At 49.4% G+C, this 24,786-nt stretch overlaps 1 protein-coding gene across 2 annotated transcripts in view; it reads left to right on the top strand.

Annotated features, from left to right (window-relative positions):
• The first annotated feature begins 5,967 nt into the window (after positions 1-5,967).
• NDEL1 (nudE neurodevelopment protein 1 like 1) overlaps positions 5,968-24,786 on the top strand; it is a 30,143-nt gene continuing 11,324 nt past the window's right edge. The window contains exons 1-6 of one of the 2 annotated variants that reach the window (XM_080827328.1): positions 5,968-6,116; positions 14,538-14,635; positions 16,624-16,777; positions 17,639-17,787; positions 19,372-19,508; positions 21,345-21,518. In XM_080827328.1, coding sequence (XP_080683454.1) covers positions 14,550-14,635; positions 16,624-16,777; positions 17,639-17,787; positions 19,372-19,508; positions 21,345-21,518 — 700 coding nt within the window. In that variant the 5' untranslated portion in view covers positions 5,968-6,116; positions 14,538-14,549. The remainder of the gene's footprint in view (positions 6,117-14,537; positions 14,636-16,623; positions 16,778-17,638; positions 17,788-19,371; positions 19,509-21,344; positions 21,519-24,786) is intronic. The other variant, XM_080827329.1, reaches the window with a different exon arrangement.

Consider the following 24,786-nt stretch of genomic DNA (forward strand, 5'->3'; position numbering starts at 1 on the left):
CACATGTGTGAACCGCCCCCCCCCCCCGCCGAAAAGCAATCCCCACTTTCCAGGCTAGCTACAGTTGACGTCCAAGGTAGTGACACCCACCCCCTACCCCCACCTCCTTGCTGTTCTCTTTGGAATGCTTTTGATTAGGAGCGAGCTGACTATGACATGTGTGTTAGTCACCTTGTAATTTTAAAATTTGCCAGCGGCTGCTGCTTGCTCATTCTGTTTCATTGGAGAGGTCTTTACTGGAGTTTGAATGATAAAAGCGATTTGATGAAAGGAAGGAAAAAGAGGGGGCACCGGGTGGCTCAGTGGGTTAAGCATCCGACTCTTGATTTCGGCTTGGGTGGTGATCTCTGGGGTCATAAGATCGAGCCCCGCGAAGGGCTCCACGCTCAGCAAGGAGTCTGCGTGAGATTCTCTCTCTCCCTCTGCTCCTCCTGCCGCTTGTGCACATGCTCTCTCTCAAATAAATAAATAAAATCTTTAAAAAATATTTTAAAAAGAGGAAGGAGCAGCTGAGAGCCAGGGAAATATCTCAGAACTTAAATATATTCAATGCAAGGCATTTGTTCATTCTCCATGTCGGGTGCTGCCCTCCATGCCCCCCAAAATACAAAATATTGAAACGTTCTGGCCTCTTTGTTTCTTCTCAGTACTTAACACTACTGGACGGGCTAACGTTTCCTTCTTTTCTGTTTTTTCTCTGTGAGCTTGTGTCGTTAACTGCTCTGTTCCTGGAGCCTAGAACAGGGCGGGCACTCAAGGCGATTTGTTGAATGCCTGCATGAATGGTTTGTTCAGTCCTGGTCCATCTGGTAATGGGAATTTGCCCGAAATTGCCTGATATGCCCAGCTCAGCTCGGAAGAAACGCTCCGTCTCTTCTCAGCGTTGTCATTTCATCAGAAGGGTTTGGGGGTGAGCAAAACCGGTGTCACCTTGTCTCCGTGAAGATATGGAGCAGATCTTGCTTTGGTCTGGGGACAGTCACGCTGTTGCTGTAGGTGTGATGGCAACAGCCCGTGAGGTTGCCAGGTGTTAACCAAGCTAACAATTAACAGTGCGGAGCCTTCCTTTCCAGGGGAGGCGGCTGTCACTCCGGGGCGTGGGTAGTGACACAAGGGGCTGGCTGGGAGCCAGGGCTGACAGGGAAGACAGAAGCTTGGGGGAGTGGGGGCTCTGAAGCCAGGAACACCACGAGGCTGCAGATAGTTCCAGAATGGGAGGAAGCCCACAGCTGAGGTGGGTTGCTGGGGAGGAAATTGGGGCAGCTCCAAGATGCATGGGAGCGCGGCCGGGTGTCAGTTTCCATTAAAAGGGAGGGGGCAAAAGGCTGAGCAAAGAGTCTTAAACCTCAGTTTACCCCCCGGATAAGGACAAGGGAGGGCCCTTTCCTCCCAGGTATGAGAGCAGCACTCTGACAGGGAGGCCTGTGATGGCTTCGGCTTGACTTGTCCTCGTCGCCTGCGAGGGCTACTTCTCAGCAAGCTACACCCATGGAAGGACCCAGAAGCAGGCCGCGTTCTCAGACAGACACGGCGGGAAGGGAAGGGACAGCAAGGAGGTCTGGACCCTTCTGGGTCATCATCATACCCAGCTCCTGGCTTTCTGTTGACTTACAGACCACGGGGGTTTGGGAATGGAGGGGACAGAGAATCGGACGGGAGAGCAGGGTTTAGAAGGCATCGAATAGCTTTGAGCAGTTTGCTGCGCTCGGTTTGATCGAGGAGCCACTGAGCATGCAACACAGACATCGAATGGAGCTCACCTTCTCTTTGGGGTGGCGCTGGGTTACCCCTGCTCGACTGTTCACGGCTGTCTGGCTCAGGGGTCGGGGACCAAGCAGCAGGGGGCATTTTTTTAAATATAATTTTTATTTTTTTATTAACATATAATGTATTATACCAGGGGGCATTTGGGAATCAGACGTGAGCTGGCTACCATTCTTTATCTTAGAAGGGGGGAATTTATCATCTGATTGAAGGCAGGGCATTCTGTAGACCACGCAGCAAGCTCTTTACCCAACTGATTTATCGAACGCCCACTCTATGCCTGGCACCGTGATGGGAAGTAGGATGAGCTCCTCTGCGTGAGGCACTGGCATGTATTATCATGTTCTTAATTTCACATCTCTCTTGCATTTTACGTAGCAACCTTTATCATAAGAGTCCTGACAATTTTATGGAGGAAGACAGTCGCTCCCGTGACAAAGCCTGATACTCAGGGAACAACTCTTGCCATACCTTATCCTCTGGCCCCAGGCAGATTCCTTCCTTCCTAAGATTTTATTTATTTATTTGACAGGCAGAGATCACAAGCAGGCAGAGAGGCAGGCAGAGAGGGAGGGAGAAGCAGGCTCCCTGCTGAGCAGAGAGCCCGACTCGGGGCTCGATCCCAGGACCCTGAGACCATGACCTGAGCCGAAGGCAGAGGCTTTAACCCACTGAACCACACAGGCGCCCCTGAAACACGTTTAACTGACTGTTTGCTAAAGGCCTGTTGCTGCGGAATAGTGGGACAGTCAATATTATCCCAGTGCTCAGTGAGATTTGGTTCCTTTGTGGGGAGCCCAGACACCTTCACAACCAAAAAGCCACGTTCAGGAAGTCTCCTGTGAACTATGGGGCGTTCTGCTGGAACTCAGAGGAAGGAGCACTCGTTTGGGGGCATTAGGTATCAGGGAAAGCTTCCTGGAGGAGGTAGCATATGAATGAGCTTTCGAAAGGCAGAGAGGAAGATGGGCTGGCCGGGCTCAGGGAGCAGGTGTGGGAGTCCGTAAGAGGCCCAGAGAGGAAGGGAACTGTGTAGGGGACACAGTAGAAGGTCTGGCTGGACCCAGATCGGTGAACTGTAGGAAGTAGACTGTGGAAATGTGTTGGAGTTGCTTTGGGAGGGCCTCGAATGCTAGGTTTTGTAGTTTGTACGTTATCACAAAGGCAACAGGATGCCAAAACAACTTTTGGAGCCAGTGATGCTCTGTACACAGAGGGCTTTTGGAAAGGTTATTCTGATGGTGGTGTGGTCTGCTGGGCTGGGACCAGGAGGAAATTCAGGGGAGAGAAGTTCGGGAAGGGAGGGACAGAGAGATAGGAGACTCTGAACTGGGGAGACCCAGGAGGAAAATACTGGGAGAATGGATTTGAGAGAGTTTATGACGGGAGGGTCTCTCGGGTTTGGTGACCTTCTAGAGTGAAATGAAAGCTGGGGAAGGAGATAATTAAAGGGTGACTTGAGGAGGCTTTTGTGCCTTAGTAACCAGGGGGAGTGACAGCATCTTTGCCAGAAACATGGAAGTCATTTTGGAAATTTCAACTGGGGCAAAAGGAGGATTTGTTTGGGGTTCAGACATGAAATGGAGGTGGTGGTGGGACCCCTGGTGGACGCGTCCAGCAAGACTTTAGTGACCAGCCAGCCTTTGGGAGTCCCTTAGCCAGCCTGGGTACAGGAGATCTGTGCCCCTAGAGAGCGATAGAAAATACCGGCCACGACAGAGGCAAGGCTGAGTCAAACCTCTGCGTATGAGGTCTCTGCTCACCTGTTTCAACAGAGCATTCCGTGGACCCCACATCCCCTTGGAGTTTTCAAGGCAGGCCCGTGTGCACTGTGTCACTTTTCATGTGTGATGTGGCTGGAGTCCTGCGTTCTTACTAGCTTGCGTTTACATTAGTGTCCAAACTTCTCATCAGGCAGCTGGTCAACCCCTACCTCCCAGTGGAGACTGGCCTCTGTTTCCCAAGTCTCTGAGTTCGTGCCAGGGAAGGTGGGACGCTTGTGCCTGCGCTCAGGGACTGTGATATGGACCACTTTGGCTAGATCCATTCCTCATGGAAGCAGAGGGTGTAGCAACCAAGCCAATTTTGCAACTTTTGTTTCCCTTAGAGGCTGTTTTCAGGTCCCACTTCCCCTTTACTCCCCCCAGACGGGCAGGGAGCGGGGCAAAGGCTGTTCACTGCTACTTGGGAGAAAGCACAACAGAGCAGAGGAAGGGGATCAGTCAAGGGCTTTGCTATTATTAACAGCCTTGCCAGGCAAAGCCCATTCATTGAGATGGGGCCAACGCATGGAGTCCAGACTGGGTAGGGGGTGTGGTGGGGCCTGGAAGATGACGCCAGCATTTTGTGCAGGGCTTGCCCTGCCATTAGGTGACTCAGTGTATTTCCCAGGACTTCAGCCAGGAGGCGGGGACAAGAGTTGCAGACTTTGTTTTTTCCTTTGGGCTGGGACTGCTGGGTCTTGGCAGGAGGTGCACAGGAAAACCTCCCTGCCTAATTCCCTCTCTGTCTGTGATCTCATCTAACAGAGCACAGCTTCCTGCCAGGGAAGCCGAGCCCCAGATCCGGAAAGAGCTTCCGCAGTGTCCCCCAGGTCACTGGGCTTGGACAAAGACCCGCTTGGGTTAAAATTCCAGCTCCTCGGGGCCTTGGTTTTGCAAAAGCGTATTACTTGAGGTAATAGTTGTGGCCTCACAGGCTGCTTGTGAGGACCGAGGGAGGTAATTTATTTAATGCACTTAGCATGGTGCTCTAGCCCCATAAATATTGTTAATATTAATTGAATTAAATAAAATGATTACTAGACCCCCTAACTGAGTGACAGTATAGTAGTGGTGAATAGTGTGGTTTCTGGAATTAAACCATCCAGACTAGCTGGGTTTGGAACTCGAGTCCACTTTTTTCTAGTTGATTGACCTTGGGCAACATTATTTTGCTGACTCAGTTTCCTCACTGGTGAAATGGGAATTTTAACAGCACCTATTTCCCAGGGTCGTTTCGTGGATTAAATTAAGCAAACCGAACGTTTCTCGTAATTGCCGGTGCCTACAGATGGCACAACAAAAGGGCACTTCTCTTACTCTCATTATCATGATCTTCTCAACCCTCTGTCTTTCAGAGTCTAGCTCAAGGTGCCGTCCTTCCCGCAAACACGGTTCATCACGTCTCCAATTTTTATTGATTCGGACACCTATTACAATTCATTTTGCATTGTTCCCATATAGGTCCATTTCCTCAAAAACGTAACTGGACCTCCCAACCTCACCTTGCTTTCACCTTGCAGCCTGTCTTTCACATGATTATCGCGTCCAAAAACCCCACAGACCCAATCCCGAGAGCGCTGACGTCAGGGGTAATTACGCGGCCCATTGTGCCCTCAAAGTTCCCAGAGCTGTTTTTGTAAAACAGCTCCGTTCTAGCTCCCACTCCCCAAGCCCTTGCTCAGCCTCATCTCCCCTCTTTCTGAGCTGAGTACCCCTCGGCCCTCTTCCCTCTCAAGTCACCCAGGAGGCCAGGCTTCAGGGGCCCCAGGGCGATACACCCCCCAATAAACGTACGCTCAGATATGCAAAACACGTAAGTGGAAGTTATTTGTATTCCCCCCAGCGAATCCATTCATTCCGATCAACAAGTATTTGAGCGCCCACTTAGTGTGCAAGCTCCCCGGTGGGAACGAGAAAGGCCTAGGGGGGTCCAGCTCTCCGGGCATTTACAGTCTGCCGGGGGCACACGGTGCCAGCCGGAGGGAGAGCCGCGAACAGCACGCAGATCCCCGTGGGGGCGACGAGGGGGACGGGGATACCCCTGTCACTCTGCAGGGTGCGCGGGGGTGTGCTACGGGGTGAGATCAGACCCGAGAGTCACGTTACGAACGGGCGCCCCGAGACACGGACACTCGAAGGACCTCGGTGGCTGGAAGACGCGGAGGCCAGAGGGTGTCACCCCCGCACCCCGCTCCCGGCAGCGTCACTTTCCGGACCCGCTCAGCTGTTTTGGGGGAGCCGCGGCGGCTGAGGGCGCCTGCGCAGAGGCCGCCGCCTGCCTGACGTCAGCGCGCCGGGCCCGGCCCGCCCCCGTCCCCCCCGCGTGACGCCATCCCCGCCGCAGCCCCGCCCCGGCCGCGCGCGCGCTCGCGCGCATGCTCCGGGCCCCGCCCCCGTGCGTCACAGAATGGTCTCGGGCACCGAGGCGGCCCCTGACGTGTCGGGGAGGAGCCCGGCGCCGAGGTGCGCGGAGTGGAGCTTTGGGCTGCGGAGGGGAGCGGAACCGAGTGGCTGGGCGGGCCTGGCCAGGCCAGCGGAGCAGAGACGTCGGTCGAGCGGCGGCGAACATGCGCTTTTGACACATTGAAGGTGAGCGGCGGTGCGGGGCCGCTCCCGAGGGGGCCGGGCCGGGTGGCGGCGCCGAGGCCTGTCCCCGGGGGAGCCCGCCGCGCCCGCGGGCCGGGTGCGAGGCCCCGCCTGGCCGGGTCGGGCCCGGGCTCTGGGGGCGGCCGGCCCCGGGCGACTGTTCCAACCGCTCTAACTGCCCCCCGCAACCCCTGCCCGCCCCGGTCCGAGGTGTGGCCCAGGGAGGGGGTGGCCGGGGCCGGGCCGAGGGGTGCGCGGACGCAGGCCGGGACGTGGCACCGCGAGCCGGGGCGCTGGTGGCCGCGGCGCGCCCAGCCCTCCCCCGCCTCCCCCCCGAGCGCCCTGGGCGGGCAGGGCGGTCGGCCGGCTCGGATTCCCAGCTCCCGGGGCCTCTCCGCGCTGGGAGCGGCAGCGGCCCACGTCGGGCTTCGGTGGCATCCCCGTGACTCCCCGTCCCTCCTGGAGTTCGCAGAAGTGTCTCCAGACGGGTTCGGGTTGCCTGCCTGCTCGCCTTCCCCCCCCTTCCTTTTTTTTTTTTTTTTTTTTTGGCTGGTAAGCAACGAAGTAACCTTTTAAGTTTTGCCGAGGCAGTGAGGGCTCCTTCGGTGTTGATAATTACATTCTAATTCGGCAGTGCCTTGACGCATTTCAGAACGCCGCTTGCTGTCTCTGGAGCCTCATCTCCCTGGGTGGTGCCTGATTCTGTTACCTCCATTGGACGGATGGGGAAGTTGAGCCCAGGTGGGGTGGGTGGGAGGAGGAAGTGCTCTACGCCGTAGTTTGGATTCTACCCGTTGGTGAATGGCTTCGTTTGGATCAGAATTTCCCGTCTGGCCTCGAAATTACGGTGTGTGTGTGTGTGTGTGTGTGAGTGTGAGTGTGTGATTTTTATACCCTTCTCAGCTAGAAAGCACAGCAGAAAATCTGACTTGCCGAAAATATGCCAGAAGCTAGTAGGAAGAAGATGCATTCGAATATTTTTGAGCAGACTGACTTGGGATAAGAACTGCTACTGGGGGGACGCCTGGGTGGCTCAGACGGCTAAGTGTCTGCCTTTGGCTCAGGTCGTGATCCCAGAGTCCTGGGATCGAGTCCTGCATTGGGCTTCCTGCTCCGCGGAGATTCTGCTTCTCCCTCTCCCTCTGCCACTCCCCCTGCTTGTGCTTTCTCTCTCTCTCTCTCAAATAAATATCTAGAACAAAAAACTGCTACTGGTTCGTTAAGAAAATCGTTCTCTGTCTGAAACGTTCATGGGTCGCTGGCTAATTGTTCTGTCTGATGAACTGTGGTGCTCTTAATCCACTTCTGAAATAGGGTAATGGCTTTGCTAAATCGTGCAGCACTAAGTCATGGGTTGAAGAGAAGTAAAGGGGAGAGGAGGAAGATAGCTCTTCTGAATTTTTTTTTTTAAAGGTTTTATTTATTTATTTGACAGAGAGAGATCCCAAGTAGGCAGAGAGGCAGGCAGAGAGAGAGAGGGGGAAGCAGGCTCCCCACCAAGCAGAGGGCCGGATGCGGGGCTTCATCCCAGGACCCCGAGATCACGACCTGAGCCGAAGGCAGAGGCTTAACCCACTGAGCCACCCAGGCGCCCCAGCTCTTCTGAATTTTTACTAAAACTAATATTTAAAACTGAGAGTAAAAAAGAAAACCTTGGGCTGGCCCTGGTTAGAGGTTGACCTTGTCCGCATAGCAGTTGCTAAATCTTACGAAGCTGTTCTTTTGCAGTTCAGTGTAGACTTGTTAAATAAATTGAAGTTGGATAAGAGACATTCAGAATAAGTGGAAATCTCAGTAAAAACTTAGATCTGGCTCTCATGACATCTGCAAAACTTGTTTTTATTCTCATTTTTTTATTTTTAATTTTAATTTTTTAAAGATTTTATTTATTTATTTGACAGAGAGAGATCACAAGTAGGCAGAGAGGCAGACAGAGAGAGGGGGAAGCAGGTTCCCTGCTGAGCAGAGAGCCTGATGCGGGGCTCGATCCCAGGACCCCAAGATCATGACCTGAGCCGAAGGCAGAGGCTTTAAATCACTGAGCCACCCAGGTGCCCCTCATTTTTTTTTTTTTATGATTTTATTTATTTGACAGAGATCACAAGTAGGCAGAGAGGCAGGCAGAGAGAGGGGGAAGCAGGTTCCCTGCTGAGCAGAGAGCCTGATGCGGGGCTCGATCCCAGGACCCCAAGATCATGACCTGAGCCGAAGGCAGAGGCTTTAACCCACTGAGCCACCCAGGTGCCCCGGGAGATCGTATTTATGATCAGCTTTGAAAAGGAAAGAATTCTGTAAATGTCACCTTTGGGAGAAGAAGATTTTGGTTCAAAGGCACGTATCACCTACAGTGAGTTCCAGAAGAACTCTTGCAGTCTCATTAGTCGATACTACAACTTTTAGTAGGATGGCAATATCATAGGAGATGAATTTTTTTTTTTTTTTTTAAACCATTGCACAAAAAGTAGCTTCTGGGTACGTATAGCATTTTGGACAGGCTGTTTTACACCCAAATGAGTTGATTTGTCAGTTGCTGACCATCTAAAAGTCACGTACAGTGTGATAATGCCCCATGTAGAAGTTGTCATAGTTTTGAGATCCATCCATCTGTATGAGACACGGGATGGAGGGAAGGTTTGGGTAGCAGGGGAGAGTACATAATTATCTGCTTTTATTTCAGCCTCATAAGATTATTGATGTATCATTAAAGCTTTTTAAAAAAAAATTTGAGCAGTGAATTTTTCCATATTGGCTAACTTTCTGTAGCCTTTAGTATCTCCAGTTACATAGTTTCAAATAACGCAGTGAACACATCCTCCCACTGTAACCTGAAGCAAACTGAACAGACTGTCTTTATAGGCCGGAGAAGGTCTTTTGAAGATCTGCAGCGGTGGCAAATTTTGGTCATTTGTAAAAATTCTGATTTTTGGAAAGGGTATTCCTTTTTAATTATTATTATTTTTTAAGATTATTTATTTGACACACAGAGAGAGCGATCACAAGTAGGCAGAGAGGCAGGCAGAGAGAGGGGGAAGCAGGCTTCCTGCTGAGCAGGGAGCCCAATGCGGGGCTCGATCCCAGCACCCTGGGACCATGACCTGAGTGGAAGGCAGAGGCTTTAACCCATGGAGCTACCCAGGCGCCCCTGAAAGGGTATTTCTAGGTGAATAAAATCAGAGTGATGAAGTTGGATAAAGCAGTCAGGAAGCAGTAAGAATGAGGTCTGACCACAAAGAAACAGCTTTTTTTTTTTCCCCCTCGTTTTTAATTTTGTTCTTCAGGGCCATTCCAAAAGAAGTTTTAAAAAATGTTTTCAGGAATGGTGGTATCAAGGGACTACGTGTATAGCTCCTGGAAAAGATTGAGGGATCGTTTGTGTAGGTTATAAATTCCGAAGCACATTTATTTTGCAGTCATACTTAAGAGATTCACTGTTGAACTATTTTTTTTTCACAATTTAATAAAATTTATGCTGCATATACTATGTGACAGGCTCTGTACTAAGTACTTTACAAATACTTATTCCCCTAATCTTCCCCTAATCTTCATAACAGCCCTATTTTAATTATTATCCCCATTGGGCAGGTGAGGGGGGGGCACAGAGTGGTTGAGTAACCTGCCCAAGGTCATCCAGCTAGTGAATAGAGGAGTCTGGCTCCCGGGTCTGGGCTCTCCACTGCTACGCTGTGTTGCTTCTACCCCTTGTTTCCAGGCTGAATGTCTTTAATTGGTTTCTTCTGGAAAAGATGGTCATTTTAGTAAAAAGGTTTCAGTTGTAAATTATACTGTTTACGGGACCAATAAACAGGTTGTAAAAGTAGCCTGTTAATTGGAAAAATTGGCGTCAACATTCAGTTTGTGTAAGATTCAGCCAGAAGATAGGAGATGCACATGTGAAATAAAAACACACATTAAAGTGGTTTTGCTGCTGTTACTTGGCACCGAACTAAGTAGTTGGATAGGCAGGACACAAGAAATGGAATTAGGTACTGAAAAAGCTTCGCGGGAAACTGTTTATAACCCAAGTCATCAGGGAATACTGATGGGGACATTGGTGATTGTGCTAAGAATGTGGCCTTATTTAGGCAACAAAAGTCAGGTATAAATAGATACTGTATAGGACACCCAGAAGTGTAAACAGATAGATTCCTTGGGGAACACAGCTTAGAGCAGCCTCACCCAGAAAAGTTTCACATTGGGCGTGTGAATGTTAAGGTGGAGGCAGTCCTTCTACAGATAGAGTTTGTTTGTAGAAGGATTGGGTCCATGTTAAATACATTCAAATAAATAATTAGGTGCAAGGACGGCATCTGATAGTCATTATGAACTTCCGTAAGGACTTTGGCCTGTGGACCACACGATCCCCCATGAGCAGTTGCTGCCTAATAATAGGAGGAGTCCTGAAAACTTCAAAAGCATCCTGTGAAGAAAATGTTGAAATACCGAAGAGGCACCAGTCACCCAATTCCAGAAAGGCATACATGTCACCTAGACAAGGCGCAAAGCATGACAGTGACATCCTTATGGGACCAAGATGGCTGCCAGGTGATTGTAAGCTACAAAGTAATATAAAATCAGCAAATTAAGAATTTTTGACTTAAGATATTTAATTTAAAAATGTATGTAAAGCTCAGGACCTTCTTTTTTTTTTTTTTTAAAGATTTTATTTATTTATTTGACAGAGATCACAAGTAGGCAGAGAGGCAGGCAGAGAGAGGGGAAAGCAGGTTCCCTGCTGAGCAGAGAGCCTGATGTGGGGCTCGATCCCAGGACCCTGAGATCATGATCTGAGCCGAAGGCAGAGGCTTTAACCCACTGAGCCACCCAGGCGCCCCAGCTCAGGACCTTCTTACACTGTGTTTTCATTTCTCTGGAGTTCTCACTTGCTTTTTTTCAAGATTTTTAAGTAATCTCTGTCCCTAACCGGGGCTTGAACTCACCACCCTGAGATCAAGAATCACACAGCCTCCTGACTCAGCCAGCCAGGTGTCCCCCTTGTGCTTTCATCACAAGCTCAGATGGATCCTGCTTCCCAGGCTGCCCGTGACATGAGACTCCTCGTTTCCCCCCGGAGCCACCCATCTGGCTGAGCGGGGGCCCGGCTTCATCTGGGGCCTTCTCTTCTTCGCAGTCCTGAGTTGGAGCCGCTGTTCCTTGCACCCGGTCCTGCCCGGGCGTGATTTTCTCCGCCTTCTGTAACTGTCTCAGGAAGTGTGTGGGAGGTCATCCTCCTGAGTTCTTGCAGGAGAAAAGAATTCTCTCATTGTCTGCATTACCTGTTTCCGCTCAGTTCAGTAGCTCCTAGGATTTTCTTGTGTTCCTGGGTCTTCTCATTTGTCTGGTGCTTCTTGGTTGTCCATTTCTATTAGAGACCGAAGGGCTGGACGGTGATTATTTTAGATAGCAAGCGTGTGGCGGTGGCTCCCAGGCTTTGCCCAGCGAGTCCCCTCTACCCCCGTTCTTTGGGGCGGAGCCTGTTGGGAGCTTGTACGGGGCTGTGGATGTGGCCTGGCATGCATCAGACTGGCCATGTCTAGCGGGCAGTGGTGGGTCTTACAGGGCTGATGGAGTACGTGGTGGTGCCCCGTGAGGCAGAAATAAACTGCTCACAATTGTTTTTTTGCTTCCACTATTCCCGAAATAGGAATTTAGGTCTTCATAAAGGAAAGCAGTACTTTGGAAAGTAAAGAGGGACTAATGAGAGGAAGTGTATAAGTCATTTCAAACATTTGTTGAATTTCTCCCATGTTCCGTTAAATAAGACACTGGTTCTGCCCTCAAGGAACCAGCTGGAGAGACTTCCCTTTCATTTTTTAAAAAATATTTCTTATTCGAGGGAAAGTAAGTAACAACGAACTTTGCTTCTTGCGTGCCTGTGATCTTCGTAACATTTTACAAAGCCATCATTTATTGGAGTATCAGCATCTGAGTATTTGAACTGCTCATCGATACGTGGTTGCCAGTGTTGGAAGGATGAGTGGAGGACCTGTACCCGTGAGGTTCTTCAGGGCTGGATTCATAGATTTCAGATGGATTTCAATTTTGGGAAAGACCTTACGGAGAGCATTCAAGGGACACACTGATTGTTGCCTCACCTTGAGGTGCCTCTTCGTGCAGTGATTGTGTCTTGATTTGGATCGTTAATATGAAATCCGCCCCTTCCCTCCACGAGATGGGAGGCAGGAGTTCTCAAGAGTTGGTGAAACCACGGGGTGATACCTACAAGGGTTTTGGATATTCTTTTGAAGTACAAATACTTCTGTTGGACCAGCCTCACCCTCACTGACCCCTTACTACAAACCATAGCTGTCAATAAGATCATCCCTACATCCCGGGGAAATGGAGTGCGAATGGGGAACTCTGATGAAGGGTAGGATTGTAAAATCGATCCGTAATATTTAGTAGTCCCTGTGCAGACTTGAAGAGACCTGTCATCTGCTCCAGACTCTCATGAGAGGAGAAAACGGAGACCTTGAGGGGTTAAGCAGACGGCTTAAGGAGTTGAATGGCAGAATCGGAACCCGAGAGCCCAGTCCGGGCAGGCCTCCCCCTCCGTGAGGTTTCCATTTTCATGCGCTGCGGGCCCTGAGCGCATGTCCAAGAGTGGAGTGGTCCAGCCAGGGGTGTGCCAGTGGAGGGCTGACGGCGCTGGGGGAGGCCCGCCTGGGGCGCCAGGTACCCCTCTAGTACCTCACCTGACACGTAGCAGTAGCTTAGTAAATGCTTGGAAGTACTCGTACTTCTCTGCACCAGGCGTTATGCCTGGTGCCATGAGGCACGCAAAGCGTGGTCAACAATCTGTCTCTTTTCAGAGAACTCAGACGGATTGGTAATTTCGGGTCATTGGAAGATCGGCGAGGATGCCGATGTCAGAGAAGGTGGCGTGGTCCGGAAAGACGCGGCTGCAACAGAACACGCCGGTCTGCCTCCAACTAAGTGTGTCGAGTTACGCGTTTATATCACTCAGCGAGACATCACTCTCGTACCTCTTGGCACACTCACCCTGAACGCGAGTTTCTGGTCTGTGACTTCTTGCTCAGCTTGTATGAGTAGCTTGTGCTGTGTGAACTCTGGGTTTCCCTTAATTTACTTTTAAAGCCGCTCGTTAGTGCTTGTTGCCAAGTGTGCATTAGGTGGATTTAATTTTGGTTTCGTTTAGCTAATATCACTGAACATCTCCTATTGAGCAGACCCGGCCCTGGGTCGAAATAAGAATGATACACGGTCCGATGGGGACACAGGTTTCAGCAGGCGCTTTACCGAGTGGTAAGTCTCTCCAGGCAAGCAAGTGTGGGGTGTGATGGTGGGCAAGAATGTGGCAGATTTCAGTGCTGTCTGAGGGCAAGAAAGGCTTTCTGGAAAAGGTGACAGCTAGGTTTTCAAGGACACATAAGAGCTTTCCAAATGCACTAGGAAGGGAGAGCCGTTCCAGGCGGAGGAAACAGCCAGACCTGAAACAGAATGTCACATTCAGACCGTTTTGCTCAGTGTTGCTGGAATACAAAGTGGGATGCGTGGGAAGGGGGTTGTAGGAGGGAGGGCAGGCATTTTGCTCCAGGTATGAATGTAGAGTGTGCCCAGTGTCCGTGGCAGTTCATTTTCTGGCCAGCCAATCGGGGTTTTTAGGCGGTCAGTCCAAATGTGACGTCATGGATATTCCACACCCCACCCCGCCCCCGTGCTTTGGGAGAGCAAGCAAGATGAGAGAACATTAAAGTTGGGGATGAGTGAGCTCGTGGAGGAAGCTTTGGACTTCAGATAGTTAAGTTTTTAGAACTGTAAATTTAATAGTGAGTTACTGAGAACGTGGTCCCACACTCGCTAGTGCATCACCGGGCGCAGGCTCTGCTAGGTCTCCTGAAGCGGTTGTGCGGCGGGGAGGGACGTGCAGGGGGAGCATCAGCTCGGACAGTGACCTTGTTTCTGTCACCTGATTCCCGGAAGACCGGCTGCTGGGGCCCGGGGTGCAGGACGGTCCTGTGGGGCCAGTTCACTGGGAGCTGGTGCCTCTACCCAGAGTGCCCCGTGTGCCTTTCCATTCGACCACGCTGCGGATCTCCTGTCCTGACATTGTCCGCGGGCCTGGTGGGCCCTGAGGTTGGGCAGTAAAGTGATTTATGTGTCTGACTTAGAGTCGTTATTCACTCTCAGAACCTGTCATGTTTACTTCCCTCCAGAATGCTGATTTAATGTCCCAGATTTTAGACTTTTAGATTCCTGTGTTCTCTCTTTGTTTGAAAATTTTTTCTTATTTCATATGATTTCATTTTTAACAGCTGTCATTTATTGACTGGTCGATTGTAAGCTCTCCACGCAGTGCGGGGCTTGACACGCCCCGGAGGTCAAGAGCTGCCCCCCTCCGCCGCCCGAGAGCCAGGTGCCCCTGTTCTCTGTTTAACCTCAAAGGTTGTCTTTAATATTTCACAGGCTTTCTTGATCATGGATGGTGAAGATATACCAGATTTTTCAAGTTTAAAGGAGGAAACTGCTTACTGGAAGGAACTTTCCTTGAAGTATAAACAAAGGTAATATTGAAAAGCACTCTGAAAATAGGGGAGGGCATTCAGAATATGCCATCTCTAGCCAATGTATTTAATTAATTTATTTATTTAAGCATAAAGCTGAATTTAGAGTTTCAGATTTAGGTTTGAGATTCTGGAAATAGTCATAGCGTTGCTGTATTTAAATAGTATGAAAATGCCATAAATTTTTATTAGTCAAATTATTATTATTACTATTTTTAAAGATTTTATTTACTTATTTGATAGATAGAGATCACAAGTAGGCAGCAAGGCAGGCACAGAGAGAGAGAGAGGGGGGGGAAGCAGGCTCCCTGCTGAGTAGAGAGCCCGATGTGGGGCTCGATCCCAGGACCCTGGGATCATGACCTGAGCCGAAGGCAGAGGCTTAACCCACTGAGCCACCCAGGTGCCCCTATTACTCAAATTATTAAAACAGTAAGAAAACTTCACATTTGTGATTTCTTCTGGTTGTTAACCTCCTTTTGTGCTTACTGCGTTTGGCCATCCTGGGCCTGCTGTGTGTGCCCTGATTCCGCCGCCTCGTGCGGTCTTCGGAGATGCCAGTGGGCTGTGTGGGGCACGCACAGCAGAGTCTGGTTCTCTCCAGGCAAGCGTTGTCAGTGTCGGGAGCCAGCAGAGCTGGGAAGGGGGCGAGAAGAGCTTCAGGGGTATGGAGCATTTTATAAGGTCTCACTTATTTTAATTAGTTGGGGAAACTTTACATTATGACCTTTGAGCACCAACATTTGTCTTAGATTTCTTTCTTTCTTTTTTTTTTTAAAGATTTTATTTATTTATTTGACAGACAGAGATCACAAGTAGGCAGAGAGGCAGGCAGAGAGAGAGGAGGAAGCAGGCTCCCTGCTGAGCGGAGAGCCCCATGCGGGGCTCGATCCCAGCACTCTTGCATCATGACCTGAGCCGAAAGCGGAAGCTTTAACCCACTGAGCCACCCAGGTTCCCTTAGATTTCTTTTTAAAACATACTCTAACATACACACACGTTTTCCTGCTTTGGTTTACAGAGCTTGTTATCAACCTTTTACCGCTGTTTCATTGTTACTGTTGAAGGCTGTTACTGTATTGCGCCCATGGATCTAGAACGGCCCCGTCTGCGGCAGGAGTTCTTAATCTTTTTTATGCCATAGGTGCCTTAATAGGCTGGGGAAGCCTGTGGATCCCCTTCTCAGAATAACACTTTTAAATGGATAAAATTAAATAATAGAGGGGCTCCTGGGCGGGTCAGTTGGTTAAGTGTCCCACTCTTGGTTTCTGCTCCGGTCATGATCGGGGTCCTGGGAGTGAGCCCCGTGTTGGGCTCCGTGCTCAGCGGGGAGTCTGCCTGCGACTCTCCCCCCTCCTCTCTCTGCTCCTCCCCTCTCCACTGCAGGCACTCTTTCTCTTTTTCTCTCTCTCAAATAGAGAAAAATCTTAAAAAAAATAAAAAAGAATTACAAAGGAGAACAACCGCATTGAAAAACATTACCTAAATATTAAACTACTTTGTGGTGTAGTGTATGTGCTGCTTTATTTATACCATAAATAAGAAGGGTCTAGTCGTGAGTATATAAAACGTGAGCCCTCTGGGCCTTTAAAAATTTTTTTTTTTGATTTTTTAATTTTCTAAAAAGCCTTTATTTGAGAGAGAACCTGAGAGAGCGAGCAGGAGCCGGGCAGAGGGAGCGGGACCAGCAGACCGCCTGGCTGAGCAGGGAGCCCAGCGTGGGGCTTGGTTCCAGGACCGTGACCTGAGCTGAAAGCAGACGTTTAACCGACTGAGGTCCCCAGGGGCCCCCCCTTTTGGGCCTTTTAACTCACTTTCACTGAACCCCCGAATACAGAGTCAGAGCTGCAGAACGGGTTGCCTTTACCGTATTGTGTAGTTCATGGTGGCGCGGGCGCTCAGGCCAAGTTCTTGAACTGGCGGTGTCATCCTCGGGTGCCCCTCTGCTTCCTGCTCTGACTCCTCGTTCCCACGTTGTCTCTGATCAGCTTCCAGGAGGCTCGGGATGAGCTAGTGGAATTCCAGGAGGGGAGCAGGGAGCTGGAAGCAGAGCTGGAGGCACAGTTAGTACAGGCTGAGCAGAGGAACAGAGACCTGCAAGCTGACAACCAAAGACTGAAGTACGAAGTGGAGGCGCTGAAGGTAACCGGCGGGAGGAGCTGGGGTCCCGCGGGCCGCTCGCGGTAACGTGGGAAATAGAGCCCTTTTCTCGGTGGAGCCTCCGAGCGGCCGGTGGCAGGAAAGGGGCGGAGGCTCAGAGTCAAGTTTTGAAATAAACTTTCCTTTCCTGGGACCAAAGACAGGTGGCTGTGGCGCTGAGGCGTTCACTTAGGAGCTCTGTAGCTGTCCGCTTTTTAGCTACATTGCCGCTGTAGCATCGTATTGTCATTCCCGTCGTTTTCAGAAGCGGCCCGATGGGACAGATCGCCTCCTTCCAGGTCGCTTTAAAATTATATTTGCATGAAACACACATTTGTTTCATTGTTGTTCATAGTCTCTCTAGTTTTGAAGTTCAGTGGGGGTTCAAAAAAATTCCTTTTGAAAAAGGGATTTCCAGGAGTGAAAAAAACAGCCCCGTGTGCCCAGCGCTTGAGCCGTCTCTGGGCCCGGGCAGAGCGTGGTCTGGGTGAAGGCGGGGCAGCTCCGAGCTGGAATTAGCTTGTGTGCGCGCCCCTGGCGGCGGGGTTCTGAGGGCAGCAGTCTCACGGTTGTACTTCTTTTCAGACATTGTTACTCGATTTCTTTCTGAGAGGAGAGTTGTTGACTCTCGAGATTTATGAGTTAAGATACTTGGAGTAAATGTGGGTTTTTGGGTTTGGGTTTGTTTTTTTTTTTTTTTTTTTACTTTTGAATGTTACAAGGAGGAGAGGGCTACTTCTCCCATCAGCTCAGCAGGGGGGTGATGAGTTCCTTGGGTCTCCCCACGTCCGTGTCTTGGGTTACTTCTTTGCTAAGGAGAGCTGTGTTAGTGACACACTCGCCTTCCTGTGCCCGCACGTTCAGGAGAAGCTAGAGCACCAGTACGCGCAGAGCTACAAGCAGGTGTCGGTGCTGGAGGATGACCTGAGTCAGACCCGGGCCATAAAGGAGCAGCTGCACAAGTACGTGAGGGAGCTGGAGCAGGCCAACGACGACCTGGAGCGCGCCAAGCGGTGAGCGGGGCCGGGCGTCCGGCTGGCGGCTGGGAGGCCGATCTGCGTCTGTGCGCTCGGCCTGTGCCCTGGGTCTCGGTTCCAGAACATCTCCTTTCGGGGTTTCACGCCCCATCCTGTCAGCGCTCACCCCTAATCCTTATGTCCCCAGATCAGATCCTTCGAGGGTTTTCTTCCCCACTGTCCCCCCCCAACCCCGCCTCAGGTCCCCTGGTTGCTCCTATTGGTTTTTCTCTGAAGCACGCGTCCTCCGTCCCTCCGTCTTTCCCTCCGTGTTCTCAGTCCTCCCACGCTTGTCATCGGCCCTGCGTCTGCTACTGGAAGTCTGTAGTTTCTTCCTCGCCCGTCTGTCTGTCCATCCTTACTCCTCTCCCTTCTCTTCGCCTTTCACACGAGCACATGGGCTTTCGCGGGTGCTGCTTCCCTCCCTTGGGTTGGAATTCATTGTTTCTTGACCATCCAAACTGAATTCCATTCACTTTATGGTTATTGATAGTCTCGGTGACTCTTCAGGGCCTGGCTCGGTGCTAGAGGTGAGGCTGCCTTGGGTGTGACAGGTGGGGACGTTTTGCATGACAACTGCTCCAGCAGGGAGCGCGTGCAGGCGGCTGCGGGGCATGCCTGCTGGCACTGCAGCTGCTAGTCGACAAGGAGGAAGGAGGCCAGGCGGGTGGAGAGAGGGATGCGAGGGCCGAGAGGCAGGAAGGCTCGGGAGCTGGGCGAATTTCACTTTGCAGCGCGTGGAGACGGTGGGGCTGACCAGGATGAGGCCGGAGGGTGGTCGGGCCAGGGTCGGGGAGAGCCTTGTGTGCTCTGTCCATTCTGGAGGCAAGGAAGGGCTCTTTGAAGAATTTGTTAAGCCAGAAAGTAGCATCAGATTCTGAGTTGAGAAGATCATGCTGAGGCATTGGAGGGAGGAGGACCATTTAGGAGCGATCCAGGCGGGGGTTGAGGAGCTAAGTCAGGGCAGGAGGTTGGAGGAGAGCAGTTGGAGTTGAGAGACATTTTGACAGTTGAAAGCACTTGGTAAATAAAATTGGCCAGGGCCTTGAGTTCGAGCTGGAGGTCAGGGAACGATGTTTCTGTAGCAGGTAGCACGTAGCGGGGAGGGCGCATAGTAGGTGCCCGGCACCGTCTGTTGCAAATGAGTAAGCTGAGGGATGCAGAAGGACGAGTTGGTAGGGACCTGGGACTTCGTGTTTTAAACAAATTCTTATTTAATTCTTAATGTCCTCTAAAATTGTTGAAAAGTTTTCTTCCTGAAAACATGTAAACTTCAATTGTTCTGTGTTTAAAATCCAGTGGGGAGATACAGCGTGTAACAAATGCCTTCCTTTTAAGGAACTGCGACGAATTTTGGTGGGAATTTAAGAGAATATATTGAATGGCCCAGAGTAGTGGCGGAGATACTAAATGCTGCCGGAGTCCGGAAGGGACTGAGATCCGTTCTCGTTCAACCGGGCCAGGCTTTCTAGGTCAGGAAATGCCATGAGAGAAACTGACAGTTTCCTTTTGTATTAGCAATTTGCATGCTATTTATTTAATTCGTGGACTTCAGTTTATTTTATTTGTTTTTTTTTTTAGGGCGACAATAGTTTCACTGGAAGACTTTGAACAAAGGCTAAATCAGGCCATCGAACGCAATGCATTTTTAGAGAGCGAGCTTGACGAAAAGGAATCCTTGTTGGTGTCCGTCCAACGGTTAAAGGATGAAGCAAGAGGTAAAATTGACAACTGAACATTTATCCTTTACCTCGCTATCCCTAAGCCCAAGGCCTACGCTAGCTTCAGGATTCGCCTTTAAAGCTATGTACGTTATCTACTTTCGTCAAGCGCCAGGCTAAGTGCTTTTTAGTCTCTTAATGTCTACAGCGTCAACTGTAAGAGGTAGGTAGTATTATCCCCATTTTGTAGGTCAGAAAACTGAGGCATGGAGAATTTGAGTTTTGTCCGGAGGCTTAGAACTTTTCGGTTGGGGCGCACCTGGGTGGCTCTCAGTAAGTGTCTGTCTTCGGCTCAGGTCATGATCTTGGGGTGCTGGGATTGAGCCCCACATCTAGCTCCCTGCTTACTGTGGAGTCTGCTTTTCCCTCTCCTTCGCTCCTCCCTCTGCTCGTGCTCTCTCCCACCGCCCCCAAATTAAAACAAAAACAAAAACAAAACTTAAAAAAAAAAAGAACTTTTCAGTTGGAATTCGGACCCTGGTCTGTTTTCCAGAACCTTACTAACTGCTACCATTGTGTGTGTCTTAATTGGTTTGTTGAGCTTTTTCCTTTTCGCTTCTATGTAAATAATTTTGGGTTAGGCACATAATAGTAACACTGTGTCTGTGCATGTATCGTAGAGACCATTTTCTTCTTTATGATCTGCATTTTACCACATACGAAAAAAGGGAGGGAAGAAGAATTTTATTCATTTATTTATTAAAGATTTTGTTTATTCAGTTGAGAGAGATCGAGAGAGAGAGAGAGAGAGGCAGAGAGATCACAAGCAGGGGGAGAGGCTGAAGGAGAGGGAGAAACAGACTCCCTGCTGAGCTGGGAGCCCGACATGGGGCTCGATCCCAGGGCCTGGAGAAGGCAGACGCTTAACCATCTGAGCCTCCCAGGCGCCCCAGGAAGAAGAATTTTAAAGGAAAGTGTATAATCATTATAGGCATAATAGTGTACAGCAGTCTATCTCCCCTCCCCCTCCTCCAGCCCCTGGACACACCATTCTCCTTTCTGTGTCTTTGAATCTGACAGCTCTAGGAACCTCTCAGACGTGGAGTTGCACAGTATCTGGTCTCTTATGACTGGCTCGTTTTCACTTAGTGTAGTATCCCCGCGGCTCATCTGTGCGGTAGCTGGGGCCGGAATGTCCTTCCTGTTTGAGGCTGAATAAGATCACATTACATGCATGTACCACATTTTCTTTCTTTATCCATGGTAGACATTTGGATACATTCCCAGAAATGGGGCAAGTTTGTATCCTTTTTTAACATGAGTGTTCCGTACATCAGTTGTGTAACTGGAAAAGAAAATGTTAATTTTAGCTTAAAAATTCAGTATTTGAAAGCAAGAAAAAAATTGCAACTGTTTTGAATACTTCCTTTCTAAAACGAAATAGTGCATTTTGATAATAAAAAATACCAAGCCATTTAAAATTACAAAAATGAACTTCATTGATTTTGTGGTAATCCCCAAAGTGTATATCATTTCAAAATAAAAACAAATGCGGTGGAAAGAGTTATTTAGTTTTGTGTCGTGCAGGCTCACTGCGAGTTCTTCTTTGGACTCGGGCCCCCCCCTTTTTTTTTTTTTACATATGAGCATAGTTAACCGTTCTCCTAGGTAAGAGCATTTGTATCGATCCTAGCGCTTTTTAATTACTCTCAACGATCATTTAGGCAGTAGAGTTATCATTTTTATACCCCAACAAATAAAAAGTGTTACATAGGAAACCGCTTTTGAGACATCGTAATTTAGGAAGAACGTCCTTATGGCATTTCAGAGGTGACTTTGCTGGATGGATTTGCTTCCTCGGGTGAGTTTTGTTACCTGTGCCCCATTCTGCAGATTTAAGACAAGAACTAGCAGTGCGGGAAAGACAACAGGAGGTCACCAGAAAGTCGGCCCCCAGTTCTCCGACCCTCGATTGTGAGAAGATGGACTCCGCGGTCCAGGCGTCACTTTCTTTGCCGGCCACTCCTGTTGGCAAGGGCACGGAGAACAGTTTTCCTTCACCGAAAGGTTTGTGATGTCTTTCCTTTCTGAACCTGCGGGAGGTTGTCCGGCCGGGGAGGGTTTGCTGGGGAGGCGGGGCGGGGCGCGTGTGAGGTTTCAGGGTAGAGTCAGTGAGGTCATGCGCGCTGAGAGGTGGAGGAGAGGTTGGTTTCCGGGGCCACAACCACACGGGGAGCAGGGCGACGGTGGCCACGTGCAACAGGAGAGGCTCAGTCAGTTGTGATGTTAAAAAGTTAAAGGTTTTCAGGCACAGTTGATCTTTTGATGCTAGCAGTCATCCACACTCATGTCGGAAAATCGAAAAAGAAGAAAGTGGCCTTTCTGCCGTCTTACCCTGAAAGCTGATTACTGTTAACCCTGACTCTCCCCGCCGTGAGAACGAACCGATCTCGGGGACTAGACGCCTTCACACACAGCCTACCAAGACCGGTCGAGCCGCCCTTCACACTCGTAAGACTGGCCCAGGCAGACTCGGCCGTCCTCTTACACGCCCGCGTGGCTGCCGTTTTCAGAGGTGATATTTGGAGTCACCGATGACTAGTACATAAAGAATGTTCTTTTGCCATCAGCAAAGGTGTTTTTAAAAAAACTAGATAAGCAGAAAAGCCATTTAGTAGACACTGCATAGAACCCTAGAGAGGAACCCGGAAGGACTTAATTCAGATTTATTTCATTTTTCCAGCTTATAGCTGTTTCAGCGACTCCCACTCCTTCATACTTTTTTCTTCCCCAAACGAAGCTCTCTCTTCCCCTCTTTTTTTTTTTTTTTAAAGAGATTTTATTTGTTTATTTGACAGAGAGATCACAAGCAGGCAGAGGGGGGTGGGGGAAGCAGGCTCCCTGCTGAGCCGAGAGCCCGATGTGGGGCTCCATCCCAGGACCCTGAGATCATGACCTGAGCCGAAGGCAGAGGCAACCCACTGAACCACCCAGGCACTCCCCGCCCTTTTTTTAAATAAAGGGTTTTATCTTGCAGAATAATAGGAGAAGATTTTGTCTCCGGGCAGATAGTGATAGGAAGCCTTCCGTGTCTGCGCCAGCCCACACCATAGCCACTAGCCACATGCGACTATTTACATTTTTATTAATGTAATCGAGTTAAAATTGGAAATTCAGTTTCTCAGTTGCATTAGCCGCATTTCCGGTGCTCTGTAGCCCTTGAATAGATAACTCATCCTGCCTTCTCCTAGTCATAAGGTGACATTCGGTGAGAAGTGTGGAAATGCTGTATAGTGCTAGGTGTTGCTGTGTGTCCTCGTGCTGTTTGCTGCTGAGGACCTAGAGCAGGTAGGGTGTAGATGACAGCAGTCACCAGCAGCCTTCACTGTCCATGTTTCAGAATGGCTCCTTGGGCATTTGAGGATCTCAGAATTCCTAACATTTGAGATTTAACAAAGGTTTGCTTTTAGGCACTAATTAGAATTCCGCAGGTAAGTTCTGAAAATGCATTAGTTAAGCACGAATCAGGATAGTGTGGAGCTTCAGTCGAGGTTAAATCCCAGAGACGTGTACATCCTGTAATAGCTCATTAGAGGTTTAATTCAGGGACTTGGCTGCGCTGAGCCGGGCGAGGTCAGTGGGACGCAGAGCTTGCTCGCTGTGGCACAGGATTAAGATACGTCAGCCCTAAGGCCGGAATCTTGGTCCAGGCAGACACAGTTTTAGCCGGTGGCATGGACTTTCACTAACCTGAGAGTTGCTGTGCGTTGGCTCCCGGCAGCTGCGTGACGGAGAAGGCGGCACAGAGCTAAGGAGAAGCAGGAAATGAGAGAAGTCAGTGCGAGACCAAAGGGCTGAGCTCGGTGGTCTGCCTTTAACTGCGTTTTATTGGTAACAGCGCCTGTTTCCAAAAAGCATTTAAGACAACTCACCATACAAGCACAGATTTCATAATTTGCGGAGAACAAGGGAAGAAGAGATCTGGAAGTCCCTGCTGAGAAAACTACGGCAGCTTCTTTCTATCCCGTCAAGCACCGCTCGGATGCCGCATGTTATTCTGGATGCTGGGGGTCTCCTGGTAAATTTGGCAAAGGTGCTGCCTTCAGGGTGATGATACTCTGGAGGCCAAGGACAGTGAACGGCCGCGGCAGCAAAGCGACTACGAGCTGATGAGACTTGGGAAAATGGATGAGAGGGTACCAGCTGCGTGAGGGCTTGAGTACTTACGGTGTGCTCGGCATTTAAGGAGTGTATTAACTAATTTAAACTTCACAGCGACTTCATAAGTGCTGTTATCAGCCCTCTTCGATGTACGGGCCACTTACTAAGGCTCCCACAGTCACTATCTGGCAGAGATGATTTGCCTCTTGAAGTTTAGCTCAAGAGCCCTTACCCATCATGTACAGTACCTCAAAAAAAAAAAAATGTGCGTGACCGAAAACCTTTGCTGAGGGGCATTCAAAAAGATGTGACTGTCACACTGGATAACCCCGATTTTGAACGGGAAGCCTCTTGGAGTAGCCGTTGTCCGCAAATCAATCAGCAATTTAAATTTCTTTTTTATTTTATTTTATTTCTATTTATTTGTTTTTAGCAACTTAAATTTCTAATAAAAGTCAACACAGGGTTTTTTAAGTTGGCAAGTTTTAAAGTTATTCTGAAGAATAAACGTGCCAAGGGAAGTTTGGATTAGCTTAATAACAAGAAGCTTTCTCCTTTAGGATACCACAGGCTATTTTAACATTGTAGCCGTGAAAGCAGCCTATTTCCGGTGGGACAGACTAATAGTTTAATGGAACTAAAGTACATAGGGAATTCACGTAGGTAAAGTGTCATTTCAGCTGAGAGGAGTGTTCACGACATGGTATTAGTACAATTGGCTATCCTTTTGGGTGAAAAAAGGATTAGGTGTTTGTTGAATTAAAAGGATCTAAATGTAAAAAAAAAAAAAAATTAGGAAAACATTAGGAGGAAATAGGAGCAACATTTTATAATATTGAAGTGAAAAAGCCAAAACTTCCCCCACCTGTAGAACAGAAAGTTTGAAAGGTAAATAGCATGCTGAGAAATTCAAGATCGAGGAAAGAAAGGGGGGCCATCTGTGGTGTTCAGTGCCCTCGCCCATAGATTGAAGGAAAGACAACCCGGTATCAAATCATAAATCATAAACATGACTTCCAGAAGAAGAGATTAAAAATGTCTAGTTATTAAGGAAACAAAAGAGAAAACAAAATGACTGTCAAATTGACCAAAGAAAAAAAAAGATCACGTCTAATATTGAGGGTGTCGCCGTACGGATTGCTGACATTGGCACGACCTTATCAGCGTTTTGGCA

The sequence above is a fragment of the Martes martes genome, assembly GCF_963455335.1.
Source record: "Martes martes genome assembly, chromosome: 16".
NCBI lineage: Eukaryota > Metazoa > Chordata > Mammalia > Carnivora > Mustelidae > Martes > Martes martes.